At 45.8% G+C, this 20,715-nt stretch overlaps 1 protein-coding gene, 1 long non-coding RNA gene and 1 other non-coding gene across 3 annotated transcripts in view; 2 read left to right on the top strand and 1 right to left on the bottom strand.

Annotated features, from left to right (window-relative positions):
• Positions 1–20,715, top strand: part of LOC132539072 (uncharacterized) — a 53,191-nt gene that overhangs the window by 1,745 nt on the left and 30,731 nt on the right. The window lies entirely within an intron of this gene.
• Positions 9,681–17,181, bottom strand: PLA2G1B (phospholipase A2 group IB). The gene is made up of 4 exons (XM_007525280.2): positions 17,059–17,181; positions 12,870–13,029; positions 11,077–11,204; positions 9,681–9,888 (listed from the first exon to the last, which is right to left on the bottom strand). The coding sequence occupies exons 1-4, from the start codon at positions 17,090–17,092 to the stop codon at positions 9,764–9,766; spliced, it is 447 nt and encodes a 148-aa protein (XP_007525342.1). The 5' UTR covers positions 17,093–17,181; the 3' UTR covers positions 9,681–9,763.
• On the top strand, positions 13,623–13,726 carry LOC132539146 (U6 spliceosomal RNA). The gene has a single exon (XR_009550452.1). It is a non-coding gene; the product is annotated as a U6 spliceosomal RNA (small nuclear RNA).

Below are 20,715 nucleotides of genomic sequence, written 5' to 3'. Positions count from 1 at the left end.
CAGTTCCTTAAAAGCTGAGGCCATGTTTAAGCACACATGGCACGAAGCACAAGGACCAGTGTAAGTGGTCTACCATCTACAGGGGGACCACTTCACAAGCAGTGAAGCAGGTCTGCAGGTATCCGTCTTTCTCTTCCCCTCTCTCTTCCCTTCCTCTCTCGATTTCTTTCTTCTGTCCAACAACAACAACAGCAATAACAATAACAACAAGGGCAACAAAATGGGAAAAATAGCCTCCAGGAGCAGTGGATTCGTAGTGCAGGAACTGAGCCCCAGCGATAACCCTGGAGGCAAAAAAAAAAAAAAAAAAAAACCCTGACTCTGCACTCAGCCATGTGATGATACATTTCCTCTAAGTTATCCAGTTTCATGGGTGCCACCTATGAGTGGGTGACCTTGGACAAATCACTGGCTTCTTTAAGCCAGTTTCCTCTCTATAAAAGGAAGACGTGTGAAGCGCAAGGACCGACGTAAGGATCCCTGTTTGAGTCCCCGGCTCCCCACCTGCAGGAGAGTCGCTTCACAGGCGGTGAAGCAGGTCTGCAGGTGTCTGTCTTTCTCTCCCCCTCTCTGTCTTCCCCTCCTCTCTCCATTTCTGTTTGTCCTACCCAACAATGACGATGACAGCAAGAATAACTACAGTAAAACAACAAGGGCAACAAAAGGGAATAAATAAATATTTTTTAAAAAGGAAGACTTAGCCATTGGCTACCGAGCCATTGTGAGGATGATGAGGTAACTGTATAAAATGCTTAGTGTAGCCCAGGTCGTAAGAGCGAGCATAGGGTGTCTAACATCACAAGTGTCGGTGTGAAGAGCAAGGAAAAAAAGCTTCAGAGAAGACTCAACCCCAGGCACTCACTAACAAGAAATCATTGTGTGAAGGCTGACCCCAGATGCATTGTATTCTCAGTGTTTTGTGTAGCATCTAACCCAGAATAGGCATCTTATAAATTATCTGTTAGATGAATGAAATGAGAGGAAAAGGCCAAATGGCAAATGTGTACCCAGTTCTTTTTGCAAACTGAAGGCCCTTTGTTACCCAGAGCTCGCAAAGAAGTGGCCGCTGTGCTGTTAACCAGCAGAGCTTTAAAACTGGAGTGACTTCTAGTAGTTTCCATTGTCCTGTTTTTTTTTTTTTTTTGGAGGTGGGGGGGAAGGGTGCCAGGGATCAAACTCTGAGGGATCAAGCTTTCATGTGAAGCACAGTCTAGCACCTGCTGTTTGTTTTTCTCTTCTCTGCCCCTCCCTGTTCTCTGTGAAGTTCAGTGCTAGTGGACTACAAATACTCCAAGAGAACCTTGTCCTGATGACTTAATGATTAAGAACACAAGCATTGGGAGTCAGGTGGTAGCACAGCGGGTTAAGCGCAGGTGGCGCAAAGCACAAGGACTGGCCTAAGAATCCCGGTTTGAGCCCCCGGGCTTCCCACCTGCAGGGAAGTCGCTTCACAGGCGGTGAAGCAGGTCTGCAGGTGTCTATCTTTCTCTCCCCCTCTCTGTCTTCCCCTCCTCTCTCCATTTTTCTGTGTGCTATCCATCTGTGTGCTATCCATCTGTGTCCTATCCAACGACGACGATATCAATAAGAACAACAATAACTACAACAATAAAACAAGGGCAACAAAAGGGAATAAATAAATAAATAAACACAAGCATTGTCACTACATGGTCAAATCCCCTCTCTACCATGTGTCATCACTGAACAGTGACAACTTCTCTGGGTTTGTAGTTCATTGGCCATGGATTGGGGGCAGCACACACACACACACACACACACACACACACACACACACACACACACACCATGAGCTGGTTTGAGAAATTACTGAGATGTGAAAAATTCTGAACAGAGCTGTATTCACTAAGTGCTCAAGAAGTGGAAGCTGTTATGCTTAATATATCTGAAAATTGCTGTGTAAGAATCAGCTTGTCAAGTGTGGTGAAGTCTTTCAAGGACTGAGGAAGGAAGAGCATTGCAGGAAAATGGTTAACTAGGTACCTAGCTTTGAACACATGATACTTCTCCTCTTGAGCCTCAGAAAGAAGTAAGATTTGCCAGTAGTGTCAAAACCACAAATCAGGAGATTTAGAAACATGTAGGCCTGGCACAGAGGAGAACATCAATAGATAGCGGCCATGAGTCATCATTCTAGCCCCAGGAGGCTTCCTTCCTGGAAAGAGACCTTTAATTCAACTCCCAAGGGGCTAGGTGGCGGCATGCCTGGTTGAATGCACATATTACAACGCAAGGACGCAGGTTCAAGCTCCCAGTCCCCACCTGCAGGGTCAAATCTTCATGAGTGGTGAAGCAGGGCTGCAGTATCTCTCTGTCTCTCCCTCCCTCTCTATCTCCTTCTCCCCTTTCAACTTTTCTCTGTCTCTATCCAATAATAAAAAAATAAAGATATTTTTTAAAAAGATAAGAGATGGGGCTGGGCAGTAGTGCAGCGGGTTAAGCACACATGCTGGGAAGCACAAGGACTGACTCAAGGATCCCAGTTCGAGCCCCCGGTTCCCCACCTTTAGGGGGTCGCCTCACAGGCGGTGAAGCAGGTGTCTCTCTTTCTCTCCCCCTCTCTTCTTCCCCTCCTTTCTACACTTCTCTCTGTCCTAGCTAACAACAGTGACAACAATAACAATAATAATAACAACAACAATGATAAAACAACATGGACAACCAAAGGGAAAAAATAGCCTTCCAGGAGAGCAGCTTCGTAGAGCAGGCACCGAGCCCCAGCAATAACCCTGGAGGCAATAAATAAGTAAATAAATAAATAAATAAATAAAAGGAATACAGTAAAGAAAACATTTTAATTCGGGAGTCAGGCGGTAGCACAGCAGCTTAAGCACAGGTGGCGCAAAGCACAAGAACTGGCGTAAGGATCCTGGTTCGAGCCCCCGGCTCCCCACCTGCAGGGGAGTCGATTCACAAGTGATGAAGCAGGTCTGCAGGTGTCTGTCTTTCTCTCCCCCTCTCTGTCTTCCCCTCCTCTCTCCATTTCTCTCTTTCCTATCCAACAACAATGACATTAATAACAACAATAAGTACAACAGTAAAACAACAAGGGCAACTAAAGGGAATGAATAATTAAAAAAAAGAAAATTGAAAGAAAACTTAAAAAAAAAGATTGTCACCTCCCTACATATATATATAAAAAATATTTGGATTCGACTTCCAGAGGCTGAGCTACGAGCAGCAGATCGCTCTCTCTCCTCTCCTCTCCTCTCCCGGATCAACTAGGAATACCAAAGGAGACCACCCAGGACCAAAATAAGACAGGACTAGAATGACCACAGGAACCCACTAAATCACCGGTGAGTACAAACACGTGTGGCTGGTGACAGAGAGGAGAGAGGGGCCTAAGGAGAGATTAAGTGACTGCTAACAGTTCGACAGTTTGTCAGTGGAGACACCACCTCCAGTCTGCTCCAACAACAAGAGGACAGCTGAAGGGAGGAAAGGACTCCCCAGAGACTCACCAGTGCAACTCTGAGTCTCCATTGCTACTACCCTCAGAATCTGGAGCAGCAACAGGGAGGGACACCAGGGGACAGAGATCTAACCAGGAAACTCAGGAGAAGACCTATACCTCGGTGGCATAGCTGAGGGGCTGTGAAAGTCTCTTTGCATAACCACTGGATTATCTCTGCCACACCCTGCTTTATCTCTTGGTCAGGAGGCAGTGATTAAGCTAAGAAGCCTATTGATAGTTTAAAAGCCCTCAGGCTCCCAGAGCCTACAGGGAAGAAAAAAAAAAGAGGCTTTTACACCACTGAGCTCCAACTCAGGGATTGAAAAAACTGTTAACTTCCACCACTGTAAACCCTTTAATTAACTTACTTAGACACAAGTCAATCCAGGCAATAGTGATCAATAATTTGAAAAGTACTGATAAAGGGAACTCATAAAATAATATATAAAATGGTTAAAACAACAAGAAAAAATGTTGGAGACTCGAACCAGGACAAGAGTCCAGCTAAAAGTCCTCCAGAGGGTGAAGCACAAAACAACGAGTTCAGCATCCAAACATTAGCTAAGGAAATAATAACAGGAGTGAGTAAAGAATTTGAAAAAATTGTAATCAGAAATGCAGGAACAACAAATGAGAAAATGGAAGAAAATTCTAATTATCTCATGGTTATTAGAGAGCTCAAAGCTGAAATTGCTGAGCTAAGAAGGCAACTAGCTGAACAAGCTAAAACAGTATCAGAGCAGGGCAACAAAATAGATGAACTCCAGAAAGCAGTAGAGGGCAGAGAGAATAGAATCTATGAGGCTGAAGACAGAATTAGCAAGACTGAGGATGAATTAGAGACAACTAAAAAAGAAGTAAGAGATCTCAAAAAGAGATTAAGAGATGCTGAAAACAACAACAGAGTCCTATGGGATGACTTCAAAAGAAACAATATACGCATTATTGGCTTACCAGAGGAAGAAAGAGAAGGAGAGGAAGAAAGCATTCTCCAGGCCATAATAGCTGAAAATTTCTCTAGTCTAGACAACACCAAAGACATAAAGATTCAAGAAGCCCAGAGGGTCCCAAACAGAATTAACCCAGACCTAAAGACACCAAGACATGTCATACTTAGAATGGAAAGGAATAAGGATAAAGAAAGGATCCTCAAGGCTGCAAGAGAAAAACAAAGAGTCACCTACAAAGGAAAACCCATAAGATTAGCAGCAGACTTCTCCATACAAACACTACAGGCCAGAAGAGAATGGCAAGATATCTATCGAGTGCTCAAAGAGAAAGGCTTTCAGCCAAGAATACTATATCCTGCTAGATTGTCATTCAGACTAGATGGAAGCATCAAAACCTTCTCAGACAAGCAACAGTTGAAGGAAGCTATTGGGGGAGGGGGTGGGTTATGGAGATTGGGCGGTGGGAATTGTGTGGAGTTGTACCCCTCCTACCCTATGGTTTTGTTAATTAATCCTTTCTTAAATAAAAAAAAAGGGAAAAAAAAAAAAACACAATATGTTGTCTACAGGAAACTCACCTAACTCAACAAGACAAACACAGACTTAAAGTGAAAGGATGGAAAACTATCATACAAGCCAACGGCCCACGAAAAAGGGCAGGAACAGCTATTCTCATATCTGACATGATAGACTTTAAAATAGGTAAGATTAAAAAAGATAGGAATGGACACTACTTAATGCTCAGAGGATCAGTCAATCAAGAGGACTTAACAATTATTAACATCTATGCACCCAATGAGAAGCCATCTAAATACATCAAACTTCTACTGAAAGAGCTACAGCAATATATTAACAGCAACACAATCATAATAGGGGACTTCAACACCCCACTCTCTCAACTTGACAGATCATCCAGGAAGAGAATCAGTAAAGACATAAGGGAGCTAAATGAAGAGATAGATAAACTAGAACTATTGGACATTTTCAGAGTCATTCATCCCAAGAAACTGGAATACACATTTTACTCAAATCCACATGGGTCATTCTCAAGGATAGACCATATGTTAGGCCACAAAGACAGCATCAGCCAATTCAAGAGCACTGAAATCATCCCAAGCATCTTCTCAGACCACAGTGGAATTAAACTAACACTTAACAATCAACAAAAGATTAGTAACAGTCCCAAAATGTGGAAGCTCAACAGTACGCTTCTTAACAGCTTCTGGGTCAAAGAGGAAATCAAGGAAGAAATCAAAATGTTTCGAGAGTTCAATGAAAATGAAGACACAAGCTATCAAAATATTTGGGACACAGCTAAAGCAGTCCTAAGAGGGAAGTTCATAGCTATACAAGCACACATTGGAAACAAGAAAAAGCACAAATAAACAGCCTGATTGCACACCTTAAAGACCTAGAAGAAGAACAACAAAGGAATCCTAAAGCAACCAGAAGGACAGAAATCACTAAAGTTAGGGCAGAAATAAATAACATTGAGAATAGGAAAACCATACAAAAGATCAATGAAAGTAAATGTTGGTTCTTCAAAAGAGTAAACAAAATCGAAAAACCTTTAGCCAGACTCACAAAACAAAAAAGGGAGAAGACCCAAATAAATAGGATACTAAATGAAAGAGGAGATATCACAACCGACACTGCAGAAATTCGACATATCATGCGAGGCTTCTATGAACAACTATATGCCACCAAGCTAGAGAACCGGGAAGAAATGGATGATTTCCTAGATACCTACCAACTTCCAAAACTAAGTAAAGAGGAAGTGGATAACATGAACAGGCCCATCACAGCTAATGAAATTGAAACAGTTATCAAAAATCTTCCCAAAAATAAAAGTCCTGGACCAGATGGTTTTACAAATGAATTCTACAAAACTTTCAAAGAAGAACTAATACCTCTACTTTTAAAAGTCTTCCAGAAGATTGAAGACACTGGAATACTCCCTGCCAGCTTCTATGAAGCCAACATCACCCTGATACCAAAAGCAGACAGGGACACAACCAAAAAAGAAAACTACAGACCAATATCTCTGATGAACATAGATGCGAAAATATTGAACAAAATTCTAGCCAACCGGATACAGCAGTATATCAAAAAGATTGTTCATCATGACCAAGTGGGGTTTATCCCAGGCATGCAAGGTTGGTTTAATATACGTAAATCAATCAATGTGATCCACCACATCAACAAAAGCAAGACCAAAAACCACATGGTCATATCAATAGATGCAGAGAAAGCCTTTGACAAAATACAACATCCCTTTATGATCAAAAGACTACAAAAAATGGGAACAGATGAAAAATTCCTGAAGATTGTGGAGTCTATATATAGCAAACCTACAGCCAACATCCTACTCAATGGTGAGAAACTGGAAGCATTTCCCCTCAGATCAGGTACTAGACAGGGCTGCCCACTATCACCATTACTATTCAACATAGTGTTGGAAGTTCTTGCCATAGCAATCAGGCAGGAGCAAGGAATTAAAGGCATACAGATTGGAAGAGAAGAAGTCAAACTCTCCTTATTGGCAGATGACATGATAGTATACATGGAAAAACCTAAGGAATCCAGCAAGAAGCTTTTGGAAATCATCAGGCAATACAGTAAGGTGTCAGGCTACAAAATTAACATTCAAAAGTCAGTGGCATTCCTCTACGCAAACACTAAGTTAGAAGAAATTGAAATCCAGAAATCTGTTCCTTTTACTATAGCAACAAAAACAATAAAATATCTAGGAGTAAACCTAGCCAAAGAAGTGAAAGACTTGTATACTGAAAATTATGAGTCACTACTCAAAGAAATTGAAAAAGACACAAAGAGGGAGTCGGGCTGTAGCGCAGCGGGTTAAGCGCAGGTGGCGCAAAGCACAAGGACCGGCATGAGGGTCCCGGTTGGAACCCCGGCTCCCCACCTGCAGGGGAGTTGCTTCACAGGTGGTGAAGCAGGTCTGTAGGTGTCTATCTTTCTCTCCTCCTCTCTGTCTTCCCCTCCTCTCTCTATTTCTCTGTCCTATCCAACAATGACAACAACAATAATAACTACAACAATAAAACAACAAGGGCAACAAAAGGAAATAAATAAATAAAATAAATATTATAAAAAAAAAAGAAAAAGACACAAAGGAGTGGAAAGATATTCCATGTTCATGGGTTGGAAGAATTAACATCATCAAAATGCATATATTACCCAGAGCCATCTACAAATTTAATGCTATCCCCATCAAGATCCCAAGCACATTTTTTAGGAGAATAGAAAAAATGCTACAAATGTTTATCTGGAACCAGAAAAGACCTAGAATTGCCAAAACAATCTTGAGAAAAAAGAACAGAACCGGAGGCATCACACTCCCAGATCTCAAACTGTATTATAGGGTCATTGTCATCAAAACTGCTTGGTACTGGAACATGAACAGACACACTGACCAGTGGAATAGAACTGAGAGCCCAGAAATGAGGCCCCACACCTATGGACATCTAATCTTTGACAAAGGGGCCCAGACTATTACGTGGGGAAAGCAGAGTCTCTTCAACAAATGGTGTTGGAAACAATGGGTTGAAACATGCAGAAGAATGAAACTGAATCACTGTATTTCACCAAATACAAAAGTAAATTCCAAGTGGATCAAGGACTTGGATGTTAGACCACAAACTATCAAATACTTAGAGGAAAATATTGGCAGAACTTTTTTCCGCATACATTTTAAAGACATTTTCAATGAAACGAATCCAATTACAAAGAAGACTAAGGCAAGTATAAACCTATGGGACTACATCAAATTAAAAAGCTTCTTCACAGCAAAAGAAACCACTACCCAAACCAAGAGACCCCTCACAGAATGGGCATCTTTACATGCCATACATCAGATAAGAGTTTAATAACCAACATATATAAAGAGCTTGCCAGACTCAACAACAAGACAACAAATAACCCCATCCAAAAATGGGGGGAGGACATGGACAGAATATTTACCACAGAAGAGATCCAAAAGGCTGAGAAACACATGAAAAAATGCTCCAAGTCTCTGATTGTCAGAGAAATGCAAATCAAGACAACAATGAGATATCACTTCACTCCTGTGAGAATGTCATACATCAGAAAAGGGAACAGCAGCAAATGCTGGAGAGGCTGTGGGGTCAAAGGAACCCTCCTGCACTGCTGGTGGGAATGTCAATTGGTCCAACCTCTGTGGGGAACGGTCTGGAGAACTCTCAGAAGGCTAGAAATGGACCTACCCTATGACCCTGCAATTCCCCTTCTGGGGATATATCCTAAGGAACCCAACACATCCATCCAAAAAGATCTGTGTACACATATGTTCTTGGCAGCACAATTTGTAATAGCCAAAACCTGGAAGCAACCCAGGTGTCCAACAACAGATGAGTGGCTAAGCAAGTTGTGGAATACTACTCAGCTGTAAAAAATGGTGACTTCACCGTTTTCAGCCGATCTTGGATGGACCTTGAAAAAATCATGTTGGGTGAAATAAGTCAGAAACAGAAGGATGAATATGGGATGATCTCACTCTCAGGCAGAAGTTGACAAACAAGATCAGAAAAGAAAACACAAGTAGAACCTGAAATGGAATTGGCGTATTGCACCAAAGTAAAAGACTCTGGGGTGGGTAGGTGGGTGGGGAGAATACAGGTCCATGAAAGATGATGAATGACATAGTGGGGGTTGTATTGTTAAATGGGAATCTGGGGGATGTTATGCATGTACAAACTATTGTATTTACTGTTGAATGTAAAACATTAATTCCCCAATAAAGAAATAAATTATAAAAAAAAAAAAATAGGGAGTCGGGCTGTAGCGCAGCGGGTTAAGTGCAGGTGGCGCTAAGAACAAGGACCCGAATAAGGATCCTGGTTCAAGCCCTGGCTCCCCACCTGCAGGGGTGTCGCTTCACAAGCGGTGAAACAGGTCTGCAGGTGTCTATCTTTCTCTCCCTCTCTCTGTCTTCCCCCTCCCCTCTCCATTTCTCTCTGTCCTATCCAACAACAATGACAACAACAATAATAACTATAACAATAAAAGAACAAGGGCAACAAAAGGGAATAAATAAATAAAAATAAATATTAAAAAAAATTAAAAAAAAATAAAAATAAAAATAAAAATAAAAGAAATTAAAAAAAACATTTTAATTCACCTGCCAAGACTGGAAAGAATGGTATTTACAAAGGACAAGGAGGAGACGGAGTCATAGTCAGCAGACAAAGAAAAAAATGGGCTTAAGCACGAGGCCTTTCAACAGGGGCTTTATTGGGGGCTCAGTGGAGCACCAAGGCCACGAAGCAGGGGCGTGGGCTCCTTTCAGAGGGGACGCTCAGTTTTTGCAATACTTCTTGGTGTCCAGGTTCTTGTACTCTTCGTTGTAGGGCGCCTTTGAAAAGCAGATGGCGGCGTTGCGGTCGCAGTCACAGATGAAGGCGTCGCAGGCGCCGTTTTTGCCTAGAAAATAGAGGGGAGAGGGTTGAACCAGGCGGGAGCCCACTTTATACAAACCGTGGCAGGAAGAACTGAGTGGCCTCCCTTCCCTCTCTCTTTAAATACTATTGCACTTTTTTTTTTTTTTTTGCCTCTACGTTTATTGTGGGGCTTGTCAAATCCACTGCTCCTGGAGGCTATTTTTTCCCCTTTTGTTGCCCTTGTTGTTTTATTTTTACTGTTGTTATTGATGTCGTCGTTGTTGGATAGGACAGAGAGAAATGGAAAGAAGAGGGGAAGACAGAGAGGGGGAGACAAAGATAGACACCTGCAGACCTGTTTCACCTGTGAAGAGACTCCCCTGCAGGTGGGGAACCGGGGGCTCGAACCAGGATCCTTATGCCGGTCCTTGCACTTTGCACCACCGGCACATAACCTGCTGTGCTACTTCCTGACCTCCTGTACTTTCTTTTAAAATTTAATTTAATATTTAATTTTTTATTTACTTATTAGTAGATAGAGACAGAATTGAGAGGTGAGGAGAAACAGACAGGGATAGAGACGGAGAAATACCTGCAGTCCTGCTTCACCACTTGTGAAGCTATCCTTCTGCAGGTGGGGACCAGGGGCTTGAACCTGAGTTCCTGCACACTGTAATGTGTGTACTTAACTAGGTGCACCACTCCTCACCCCCAGTTTGATTTAATTTTGGATAGAGACAGAGAAATCTGGAGCAAAGGGAGAGATAGAAATGGAGAGAATGCTTTCCCCTTGCAGGTGGGGACCAGGGCCTTAAACCCAGGTCCTTGCATGTTGTAACATGTGCACTTCACCAGGTGTGCAAGGACCAGCATAATCCTGGTTCGAGCCCCGGGCTCCCTACCTGCAGGAGAGTCGCTTCACAGGCGGTGAAGCAGGTCTGCAGGTGTCTGTCTTTCTCTCCCCCTCCATATCTCTCCGTCCTTCCTAACAATGACGACGACATCAATAACAACAATAATAAAAACTAATACAACAATGGAAAAAAAGGGCAACAAAAAGGGAAAATAACAACAGCAACAAAAAGGAGAATAACAATACTCAGCCCCTAGGGTTGGTGAGAGCATTAGGGAGATACTGCCTGACGCCAAGAAAATAGTCACTGAGCATGACTCATGGTTCTGTCACCCAAGCCTGGCGAGGGACTTGCAGCCAAGACCAGGGTAAACTCACTGCTGCAGGTGATCTCCTTGTCTGAGCATGAGTAAGAGTAGCTGTTGGTGTAGGGGTTGCCCAGGAGGAATAAACAGCTGTCCAGCTTCTTGGCTTGGTCGTAGCAGTGGTCATGGGTCTCGCAGCACCTGCACAGAGGGAAGGACAGAGCTGAGGCAGGAGCCGGGGTGGGACAGCAAGTCAGGGACAGGTGGGGATGCTTCCGCTGACATGGTCTGGGGGGTGGGGGTGGTACTGATCCTTTCATCATGTTTACAGAGGACAGCTTGCAAATGGTTGCAGGAATACAGCATAGAATCCTGTATTCTGAAGATGGAGTATTTTTTCTTTCTTTTTCTTTTTTTCTCTCTTTTTTTTTCACCAGGGTTGTTGCTGGGGCTCAGTGCTGGCACTATGAATCCACTGCTCCAGATGGCCATTTTCCTATTTTTCTTTCTTTCTTTCTTTCTTCTTATTTTTTAAATTATCTTTATTCGTTTATTGGATAAAGACAGCCAAAAATCTAGAGGGAAGGGGAGATACAGAGAGGGAGAGACAAGGACACCTGCAGCACTGCTTCACTACTTGCAAAGCTTAGCCCCTGCAGGTTGGGTCTGGGGGCTCAAGCCTGGGGCCTGTGAGCACTGAAACATGTGCGTCAACCAGGTTACTACCACCTGCCCCCCTTTCTTTTCTTCCTTCCATTTTTTTTTATTAGATAGGACAGATAGAAAATGATTAGCTGTGGTCTGGGAGGTGGCACAGTGGCTAAGGCACTAGACTCTCAAGCATCAGGTCCCGAGTTTGATCCCCAGCCGCACATGTACCAGAGTGATGGCTGGATCTTTCTCTCCTATCTTTCTCATGAATAAATAAATTATTAAAAAAAAAGAAAATGATTAGCTAAAAAAAAAAGAAGAAAAAGAAAAGAAAGGGGGTCAGGCTGTAGCGCAGCGGGTTAAGCACAGGTGTTGCGAAGCGCAAGGACCGGCATAAGGATCCTGGTTCGAGCCCCCGGCTCCCCACCTGCAGGGGAGTCGCTTCACAGGCGGTGAAGCAGGTCTGCAGGTGTCTGTCTTTCTCTCCCCCTCTCTGTCTTCCCCTCCTCTCTCCATTTCTCTCTGTCCTATCCAACAACGACAACATCATCAACAACAACAATAACTACAACAATAAAACAACAAGGGCAACAAAAAGAAAAATAAATAATAAAAAAAAGAAATTGATGAACGGGGCCGGGTGGTGGCACACCTGGTTGAGCGCACATGTTACAGTGCTCAAGGACCGGGGTTCAAGCCCCTGGACCCTACCTGCAGGGAAAAAGCTTCATGAGTCGTGAAGAAGGGCTGCAGGTGTCTCTCTGTCTCTCTTCCTCTCTATCACCCACTTCCCTCTCAATTTTTGGATATGTCTATCCAATAAATAAATAAATAAATAAAATAATAATAAAAATAAGTTTATGAACTATGACTGCTTGAGCTGACAATTGAAATCTGATATTGTTTTTGTGTTGCAAGATTCTGCCACTAGAGGGAAGCAGCAACCATCATATCACATCTCAGGAAGCCGCTTTAGGTCTAAGTTTGGGAGTAAGGATCCCCTGGAAGGTTTTGCTCTTCAGGACAGGACATGGGCAAAAGTTGTCCCTGAGGCTGGGAGATGGCTCAGTAGTAGTGCACCCTTTACATGGGCAAGGTCCTGAGTTCGATCAAACATGCCAACTCCCCTTCTGAGCCTCCTTTTGGACCCTTTGGCATATGCCCATCCTGCCCCCCTGGGCCCACCACCACACTTCCTCCTCACCCATCACTCACCTGTCCAGTTCATCCACCGGGGTTCCTGACCCCCCCAAGCCACAGTAGCAGCCATAGTCATTGTAGTCCAACAGGGGGTTACTGTCAGGGATCATGCACTTGATCATCTTGCGGAACTGCCACAGCGCCTTTGCTTTGGAGCTGGGCCTCCCAGCAGTCACTACAAGAAGAGGCAACCAGAGTTAAACGTCCTTCTTGTTGACTGTGCAAGCACCCCCAGGCCCCACACTGTCCCCCTGGCCTCTGCTCCTAGTTGCATCCTCAGAAGAGAGCAGACACAAGAAGCTAGTGAAACAAGTAGGAATTCGCTCTCTCTCTCTCTCTCTTTCTTGCCTCCAGGTTATCATTGGGACTTGGTGCCTGCACTACAAATCCACTGCTCCTGGAGGCCATCTTTTCCCTTTTATTGCCCTTGTTGTTTATTGTTGTTATTGCTATCGTTGTTGGATAGGACAGAGAGAAATGGAGAGAGGAGGGGATACAGAGAGGGGGAGAGAAAGAGAGACACCAGCAGAGACCTGCTTCACCACCTGTGAAGCCACTCCACTGCAGGTGGGGAGCCGGAGGCTCGAACCGGGATCCTTGTGCTGGTCCTTGCGCTTTGCGCCATGTGTGCTTAACCCGCTGTGCCACCACCCAGCCCACTAGGAATTCTCTTTTTAATATAAGCCTTTAAAAAAATAAAATTTTACTGAATAGGTAGAATTCACACAAGTCACCATTCTAACCACTTAAAATGTATGATTTAATGCCTTGCTTTGGCATCACATATACTAAAATTGGAATGAGACAGAGAAGACTAGCATAGCCCCTGGTGCAAAAATGACATGCACATTTGTGAAGCATACTGTATTTTTTTTTTTTTAGTATACTGTATTTTTTGTAAAAGTATAATTTAGTGTGGTCCGGGAGGTAGCGCAGTGGATAGGGCATCGGACTCTCAAGTGTGAGGTCCTGAGTTCAGTCCCCGGCGGCACATGTCTGGTTCTTTTTCTCTCTCCTTCTATCTTTCTCATTAATTAATAAATAAAATCTTTTTCAAAAAGTATAATTTAGTGGCTTCTAGTATGTTCATGGAGCTGTGTGGCCATTACCAGCGGTTCCTCATTTTGTCTCTGCTCTGGTAGCCAGCAGCGGGTCTCTGAGTCTGTGGATTTGCCTGCTCTGAACAAGTCATAGAAATAAGTGGTCCTGAGGGTCGGGCAGTAGCGCAGTGGGTGAAGTGCACAGGGTGCAAAGTGCAAGGACCGGCGTAAGGATCTGGGTTTGAGCCCCTGGCTCCCCACCTGCAGGGGTGATGAAGCAGGTCTGCAGGTGTCTGTCTTTCTCTCTCCCTCTCTGTCTCCCCTCCTCTCTCCATTTCTCTCTGTCCTATCCAACAACAACAGCAGCAGTGACAACAGTAATAATAACGACATTAACAGGGGCAACAAAATGGGATAAGTGGCCTCCAGGAGCCATGGATTGTAGTGCAGGCACTGAACCCCAGCAATAACCCTAGGGGGCATAAATAAATAAGTAAATAAATAAATTGTCCTGGGGGCTGGGCAGTGGTGCACCGGGTTAAGTGCAAATAGTACAGTGCACAAGGACACGGGTTCAAGCCCCTGCTATTCAGGGGAAAAGTTCATGAGTGGTGAAGAAGACTGCAGGTGTCTCTCTCTCTCCTTCTCCCCTCTCAATTTCTCTCTGTCTTATTCAATAAAATGGAAAAAGAAGTGGCCACCAGGAGCAGTGGATTTGTAGTGCCAGCCCCAAGCCCCGGTGATAAACCTGGAGGGAAAAAAGGAAAGAAAGGAAAGGAAAAGAGAGAAGGAAAAAAAACCCCAAAAACTGGGGCTGAGGAGGTGACTCAGAGGGTGAACTGTAGGCTTTGCATGGATGAGACCCTGAGTTTGATCCCCAGAGCCATGAATGACTGAGAAGTGCTGTGAGCTCTCTCCTCCCACCAGCTCTCCTTTCTCTTCCCCACACCACACACCCTTTCTGACCATCCAAGCTGAGAGGCCCCTCTGCTCTCACCTTCCTTTTTTTTCTTTATTTCTGAGCTCTTGTATGCCTACCTTACTACAAGCCCAGCAAGTAATGACAGGCCCCAGGGGCCTTGATCCCCCAGGCCTCCCCCCCCCCCAGCTGACAGTGAACTAGAGTGCCCAGCACAGAGTAGGTGCTCACGAAATACCCTCTAGATAAACGCAAACATTCTGCCACTGGCTGAATGCTTATCAGCCAAAGTGGAGCTCTGTAGGTTCATGGAGGCAGCTCTCCCCCCATTTCATTCACTGCCCTGTAAGATGCTAGTGATTGATGTGCGGGTCCTGGTCAGTTGGCTGCCAGTCTCTCTGCCCTGTGTTTTGCTTCTTGCCCTGGCCTGCGGGCTATGCTGCCGTCATTACTATAGACCTTGAGTGAGGCAGAGAAGCAGCCATGACTGTCCCCTGCCAGCAGCCTTCGGAGTGACTGAGCCTGGACTGACTCAGATAGCAGTACCCTGCCCCTTCTCCAGACCCCCCTTCCCTTCCTCTAACCCAGACAACTTGGCTCACTACAGAGGTAAGACTCACACAGAGCCTCTTTGTGCGTGCGTCTTTGTGTGTGTGCGAGTGTACATGTGTGTCTCTGTGTGTGCGAGTGTACGTGTGTGTCTCTGTGTGCGAGTGTACGTGTGTGTCTGTGTGTGTGTACGTGTGTGTGAGTGTGTGTGTCTCTGTGTACGTGCGAGTGTACGCGTGTGTCTCTGTGTGCGTGTGAGTGTACGTGTGTGTCTCTGTGTACGTGCGAGTGTACGTGTGTGTCTCTGTGTGAGTGTACGTGTGTGTCTCTGTGTGCGTTCCTTGGACAGGGCCTAGTCCTTGTCTAAACCCAGAGCCTGATGCATGGGGCTCCTCCACCATCAGTAATGGATAGACGGATGGACAGATGGATGAATGGATGATGGATGGATGGGTGGACAGATGAGGTGGGGTTTGAACTCTAGTGAGTCTTACTCCATTTGCTCATGAAGCACACACATGTCAATAGCACTCACCCTGCTCTCCCAGAGCCCGTGTTTTAGTGTGAGTGGGGTAAAAAAGAAAAAAGTAGGGCAGTGAATCAAGGTACAGCTTGCAGGAAAGGCCGAGAGAAAGCTCCCTGGGAGAGTGTGTACCTTCCGTGGGAGTGCCATGGCACGGCGTGGGTGGGGGCAAGTCCCTTGCTGTGGTGACTCTCTCCCTCTGTCTCTCTAGCTGAGTGACAGAGTTCACCCTGCAGCGATGGAATGGCGCAGGCCTGAGTCCTCCACTCCACAGAAGAAATGAAAGCAATTGCAGGGCAAAGGCAGGTGTTGGGAGACCCAGTCCCAAGGCAGCATGGTTGGGGACGGGGAGAAAGGGGCTGCCAGGCCAGGCTTTCCTTTCCTTTCCCTTCCCTGTCCTTCCCTCCCCTTTTCCCCTTCCTTCCTTCCTTCCTTCCTTCCTTCCTTCCTTCCTTCCTTCCTTCCTTCCTTCCTTCTGACTTGGGACCATGTACATGTGTACTTTCACCACTCTTGGGCTTCTCTTTCATTTAGATAAAGAGACAGAGAGAGGGAGAGACATCTCGGCACGAGAGCTGCCTCTAGTGCTGTGATAATCCCGTGTGGAACCAGGGTCACGTCCGTGGCAAGACAGATGCTCTACCTGGTCAGCTACGCCTTGAGCCCCAGGCTAAGCCTTTCTGAGAGGGTTATCTGAGTTCACACCTGAAGACTGAAAAGCCCCAGAGCCAGGGAGGTAGCACAGTGCTGGGACTGGCGTGTGAGGGCCCAGGTTCAGTCACCAAAACCGCCGTATACCAGAGATGAGTAGTGCTCTCATCGGACAAAGACAAAGACTACAAGATGCCTGATAGTTTGGGAGGTGGTGCAGTCTGTCAAGCAGCAGACTGTCAAACATGAGGTCCCGAGTTTAATCACGTGCCAGAGTGAGATTCTGGTGCCCTCTCAACTAAGTACACGCATACATGCATACACACACATGTACATACATACTACATGAAAGGCATCTGTTGGGATCTGAGGATACCCTAACACAGGAGCTCCTAGGGCCCATGGGGAGCCCTGAGCAGACCTGGGTCTGGCCAAACCTGACCGACCACGGTAACCTGTATCCCCTATTCCATAGGAGTCAGCTCTTAGCATCCAGGGTGGGGTTGGCGGCCCCAGGCCTACCTGTGAGCAGAGCTGCCAACACAAGGAGCTTCATCCTGCTGTCTGAGGCTGAGAAAAAAGGCTGAAGCCTCCCCTGGCTGCCTTCCTTATAGCTGCCCACAAGGCCAGGAGATAAGGCTGGAGTGTTTGCTTTGCTCCCTGCTGACCGGGGCTTGGCCTTGAGTCAGTTTGCCAGCAAGGAGTCACTGGAAGAAAGCCGTCACTGTACTGTCATCAGCACTTTCTCCCGAAGGGGATTGATTATTCCAGGAATCTTGGCCTTCACCCAACCCTTTGCACTCAGTGTGGCTTCCAAGTTAGGGGACAGGAAATAGTCCCTACCCCGACATCTGGGAGAAGGGAACAGAAAGGAGATGACTACTGTCCCCATGGGTCTGAGCTTCGGGTCTTAGTGAATGACCCATAAGTCATGCGCTTGGAGAGGAGGAGACAAGTTCCGAGGGGTGAAGTGCCTTGTCACACAGCTAGCAGGTGGCAGAGGAGCGCTGAGACTTCGGTTTGTCTGTGGGGCTGGGGATTGAACTCCAGGACTCATGCATGCGCAATCTGTGTTCTGCAGGGCCATCTTTTGTTTTTGCCCATAATACCACTACTGACTGCTTCCTTCTCCTCCTCTGGGCGCCTCTTTTCTCTGCTCCTTCTCCTTCATTCTTCCCTCCTTCTCTCTCTCCCTTCCACTGCTTAGCTGTGACATAAAGTCATGCCAGGGTTTGAACCTGCAGCCTCCGGGGCTTCAAGCATGCAAACTGGTGCTGTAATAGGCTGTTGTAACTCCCTGGCCCTCGAATATGGGTTTCTAAGAGAACCTAGGGCTTGGGGGTTCTAAAAACTTCTTGCATCAAGGTTGTAGAATATGGAACGATCCTACCAAATTTCTACAGAGCGCACACGTGTGAGTGAGTGTGTGTGTGTGTGTGTGTGTCACATAGCATGACATCAAGCTCTGTATCTTATTGTGGTCTCATGGATTGACTCTGGGGCTGTGGATATGCAAGGCTCATAGATTTCCCACTGAGCTACATCTCAGCCCTTGACCATTAATTTCTCTGTCTGTCTGTCTTTCTTTCTGTCTCTCTCTCTCTCTTTTTTTTTTTTTTTGGCCTCTGTGGTTATCACTGGGGCTCAGAGCTCACACTGTGAATCCATTGTTCTTGGTGGCCATTTTTTTCCATTTTACTGGCTAGCACAGAGAGAAATTGAGAGGGGAGGAGGAGATAGATAGATAGATAGATAGAGAGAGAGAGAGAGAGAGACACCTGCAGACCTGCTTCACCCTTTGTGAGGCTTTCCCCCTACAGGTGGGGACCAGGGGCTTGAACCCAGATCCTGCCCAGGTCCTTGAGCTTAGTACTATGTATGCTTAACCAGGTGTGCTACCGTCCAACCCCCTGACCATTTAATCTTAAAGCCAACAATTCAGCATCAAACACACCCACGATGTTGTGCAGACATCATTCAGTACAGCCCCCGAACAGTTTTACCCAGAAACCCTGTGCCGACTAGCAGTCACTTTCTGGCTCCTGAGAGCCAGTCTGCTCTCTGTCTCTACAGATTTATCTGTTCTGGGTAATGGGTAGAATATGTGACAGTTTATCAGTGACTCCCTTCCAGAAATTCCGTTCCACCCCGGTTCCATGGCTGCCAGTTCTTAGCAACATCGCCCCGCCAGATATTCGTCGGGATGCGGCGTCATCTAAGTTCATTTCCCACGTCTACGCTCGACCGGACCTGCCAATATACGCGGATATCTTCGCCCACCCTGTCCAACGCTTGATGTCTCGTCACCCAATCTGGTCCCCTTCGCCTACACTGAACTTCTCTGTTCCAGACTCTTGGAAACAGAGTTGGCAGTCAGCTGAGGTCAAGAACAAACACCTCATCACAGACTCCTGCAAGCGTCCACCCGGCTTTGACCTAGCATGTTATGATCAGGCCCTCCTCAATCGCTATCGAACAGGCCATGGCCGGTGCGCTTCTATGTTCCATCGCTGGGGAGCCAGAGATCACCCGAACTGCCCCTGCGGCTCCAGACAGACTATGACCCACATAGTTAACGACTGCCACCTCTCCAGATTCAAAGGAGGTCTCGAAACTTTACATCAGGCTCAACCTGACACTGTTGACTGGCTACAGAAGAAGGGCAAACGCTAGAAGAAGAAGTGACTCCCTTGATGCTCCTTAGGGAGTTACTGTGTGATCTTTACAACCACCTCATATATGGGGGAGGCCCTGCTTTTTTGTTTTGCTCTGTTTTGCTGGGTTTCATACCTGCACCACGCTACTATCTTTTCATTAGCAGAGCGATACACCGTAACAAAAGATCTTCCCCCAGCACTACGGCACATCTTGTGTGGTGCTGGGGTTTAGAACTGGGCCGAGTGCAAGCCAAAGCATTACCTGATGAGCTATCTTCCTGGTCAGAGTTTCAGTTGAGTAAAAGAAATGATTGCACCACTCTGGGACATACCTGCAATGCCAGAGACCAAACCATGAGCATGCAAGTGGTAAACTTTGCCAGCTGAGCTGTCCACCCCCTCAGTATCTGTTAAGATCGATGAACCCAGACAGGGTAGATAGCATAATGGTTATGCAAACAGACTGTCATGCCTGAGGCTTTGAAGTCCCAGGTTCAATCCCTTGCACCACTGTAAAACAGAGCTAATCGGTGCTCTGGTTAAAAAAAATAATAATAATAATGAACCCGTTTTTTGTTTGTTTGTTTGTTTGTTTTTTACCAGAGCACTTCTCAGCTTGGGTGGTATAGGGGATTGAACTTGGAACTTTGGAGACTCAGGCATGATGCTTCCTACTATCAAAAGTAGAATGGGGGTGGGGACTGGAAGGTGGCAAACTGTATTAAACACGCATAGTGTGAAGCATAAGGACCTGCACAAGGATCCTGGTTCAAGGCCCAGCTCCCCACCTGCAGGGGAGTCGCTTCACAGGCAGTGAAGCAGGTCAGCAGGTGTCTGTCTTTCTCTCTCCCTCTCTGCCTTCCCCTCCTCTCTCCATTTCTCTCTGTCCTATCTAAAAAAAAAAATGGCCACAGGAACAGTGGATTCATAGTGCAGGTACCAAGCCCCAGTGATAACCCTGGAGGCAAAAAAGAAAAAAAAGGATGAGGGCTGAGAAGTTAGCATAATGGTTGACTGGCTACAGAAGAAGGGCAAACGCTAGAAGAAGAAAGCATAATGGTAGCACAGCAGGTTAAGCGCAGGTGTCTCCCCCTCTCTACCTTCCCCTCTCAATTTCTCTCTGTCCTATCAAAAAAAAAAAATCAAAAAATGGCCTCCAGGAGCAATGGGTTCATAGTGTAGGCACCGAGCCCCAGTGATAGCCCTGGAGGCAAAAAAGACAAAAAGAAACCTGTTCATGGCTGGGGAGACTGTGAAATGGTAGTATATCAGACTTTCATGCCTGAGGGCTCAGACATTCCAGGTTTGATCCCCAGCACCACCATATACTAAAGTTGACCAATGCTGTGATCTAACTCAATTTCTCTCTCCCACTCACTAATGAAAATAAGTCAGTCTTTAAAAAAAGGGGGGGCAGGTGGTGGCACACCTGGTTAAGTGCATACATTACAGTGCACAAGGACCTGGGTTCAAGCCCCTGGTCCCCACCTGCAGGGGGAAAGCTTCACACGTGATGAAGCAA

This window comes from Erinaceus europaeus, chromosome 6 (assembly GCF_950295315.1).
Source record: "Erinaceus europaeus chromosome 6, mEriEur2.1, whole genome shotgun sequence".
Taxonomy (NCBI): domain Eukaryota; kingdom Metazoa; phylum Chordata; class Mammalia; order Eulipotyphla; family Erinaceidae; genus Erinaceus; species Erinaceus europaeus.
The sequence above is the reverse complement of the archived record's forward strand: the minus strand, read 5'-3'. Positions and strand labels throughout refer to the sequence as shown.

Excerpts from the sequence above, each read along its gene's own strand:
- PLA2G1B (XM_007525280.2), bottom strand. The coding sequence starts at position 17,092 with ATGAAGCTCCTTGTGTTGGCAGCTCTGCTCACAG. Across the intron at positions 13,030-17,058 it reads GTTGGCAGCTCTGCTCACAG|TGACTGCTGGGAGGCCCAGC; the intron begins GTAGGCCTGGGG and ends CTCTTCTTGTAG. Across the intron at positions 9,889-11,076 it reads CAAGGAGATCACCTGCAGCA|GCAAAAACGGCGCCTGCGAC; the intron begins GTGAGTTTACCC and ends TCTATTTTCTAG.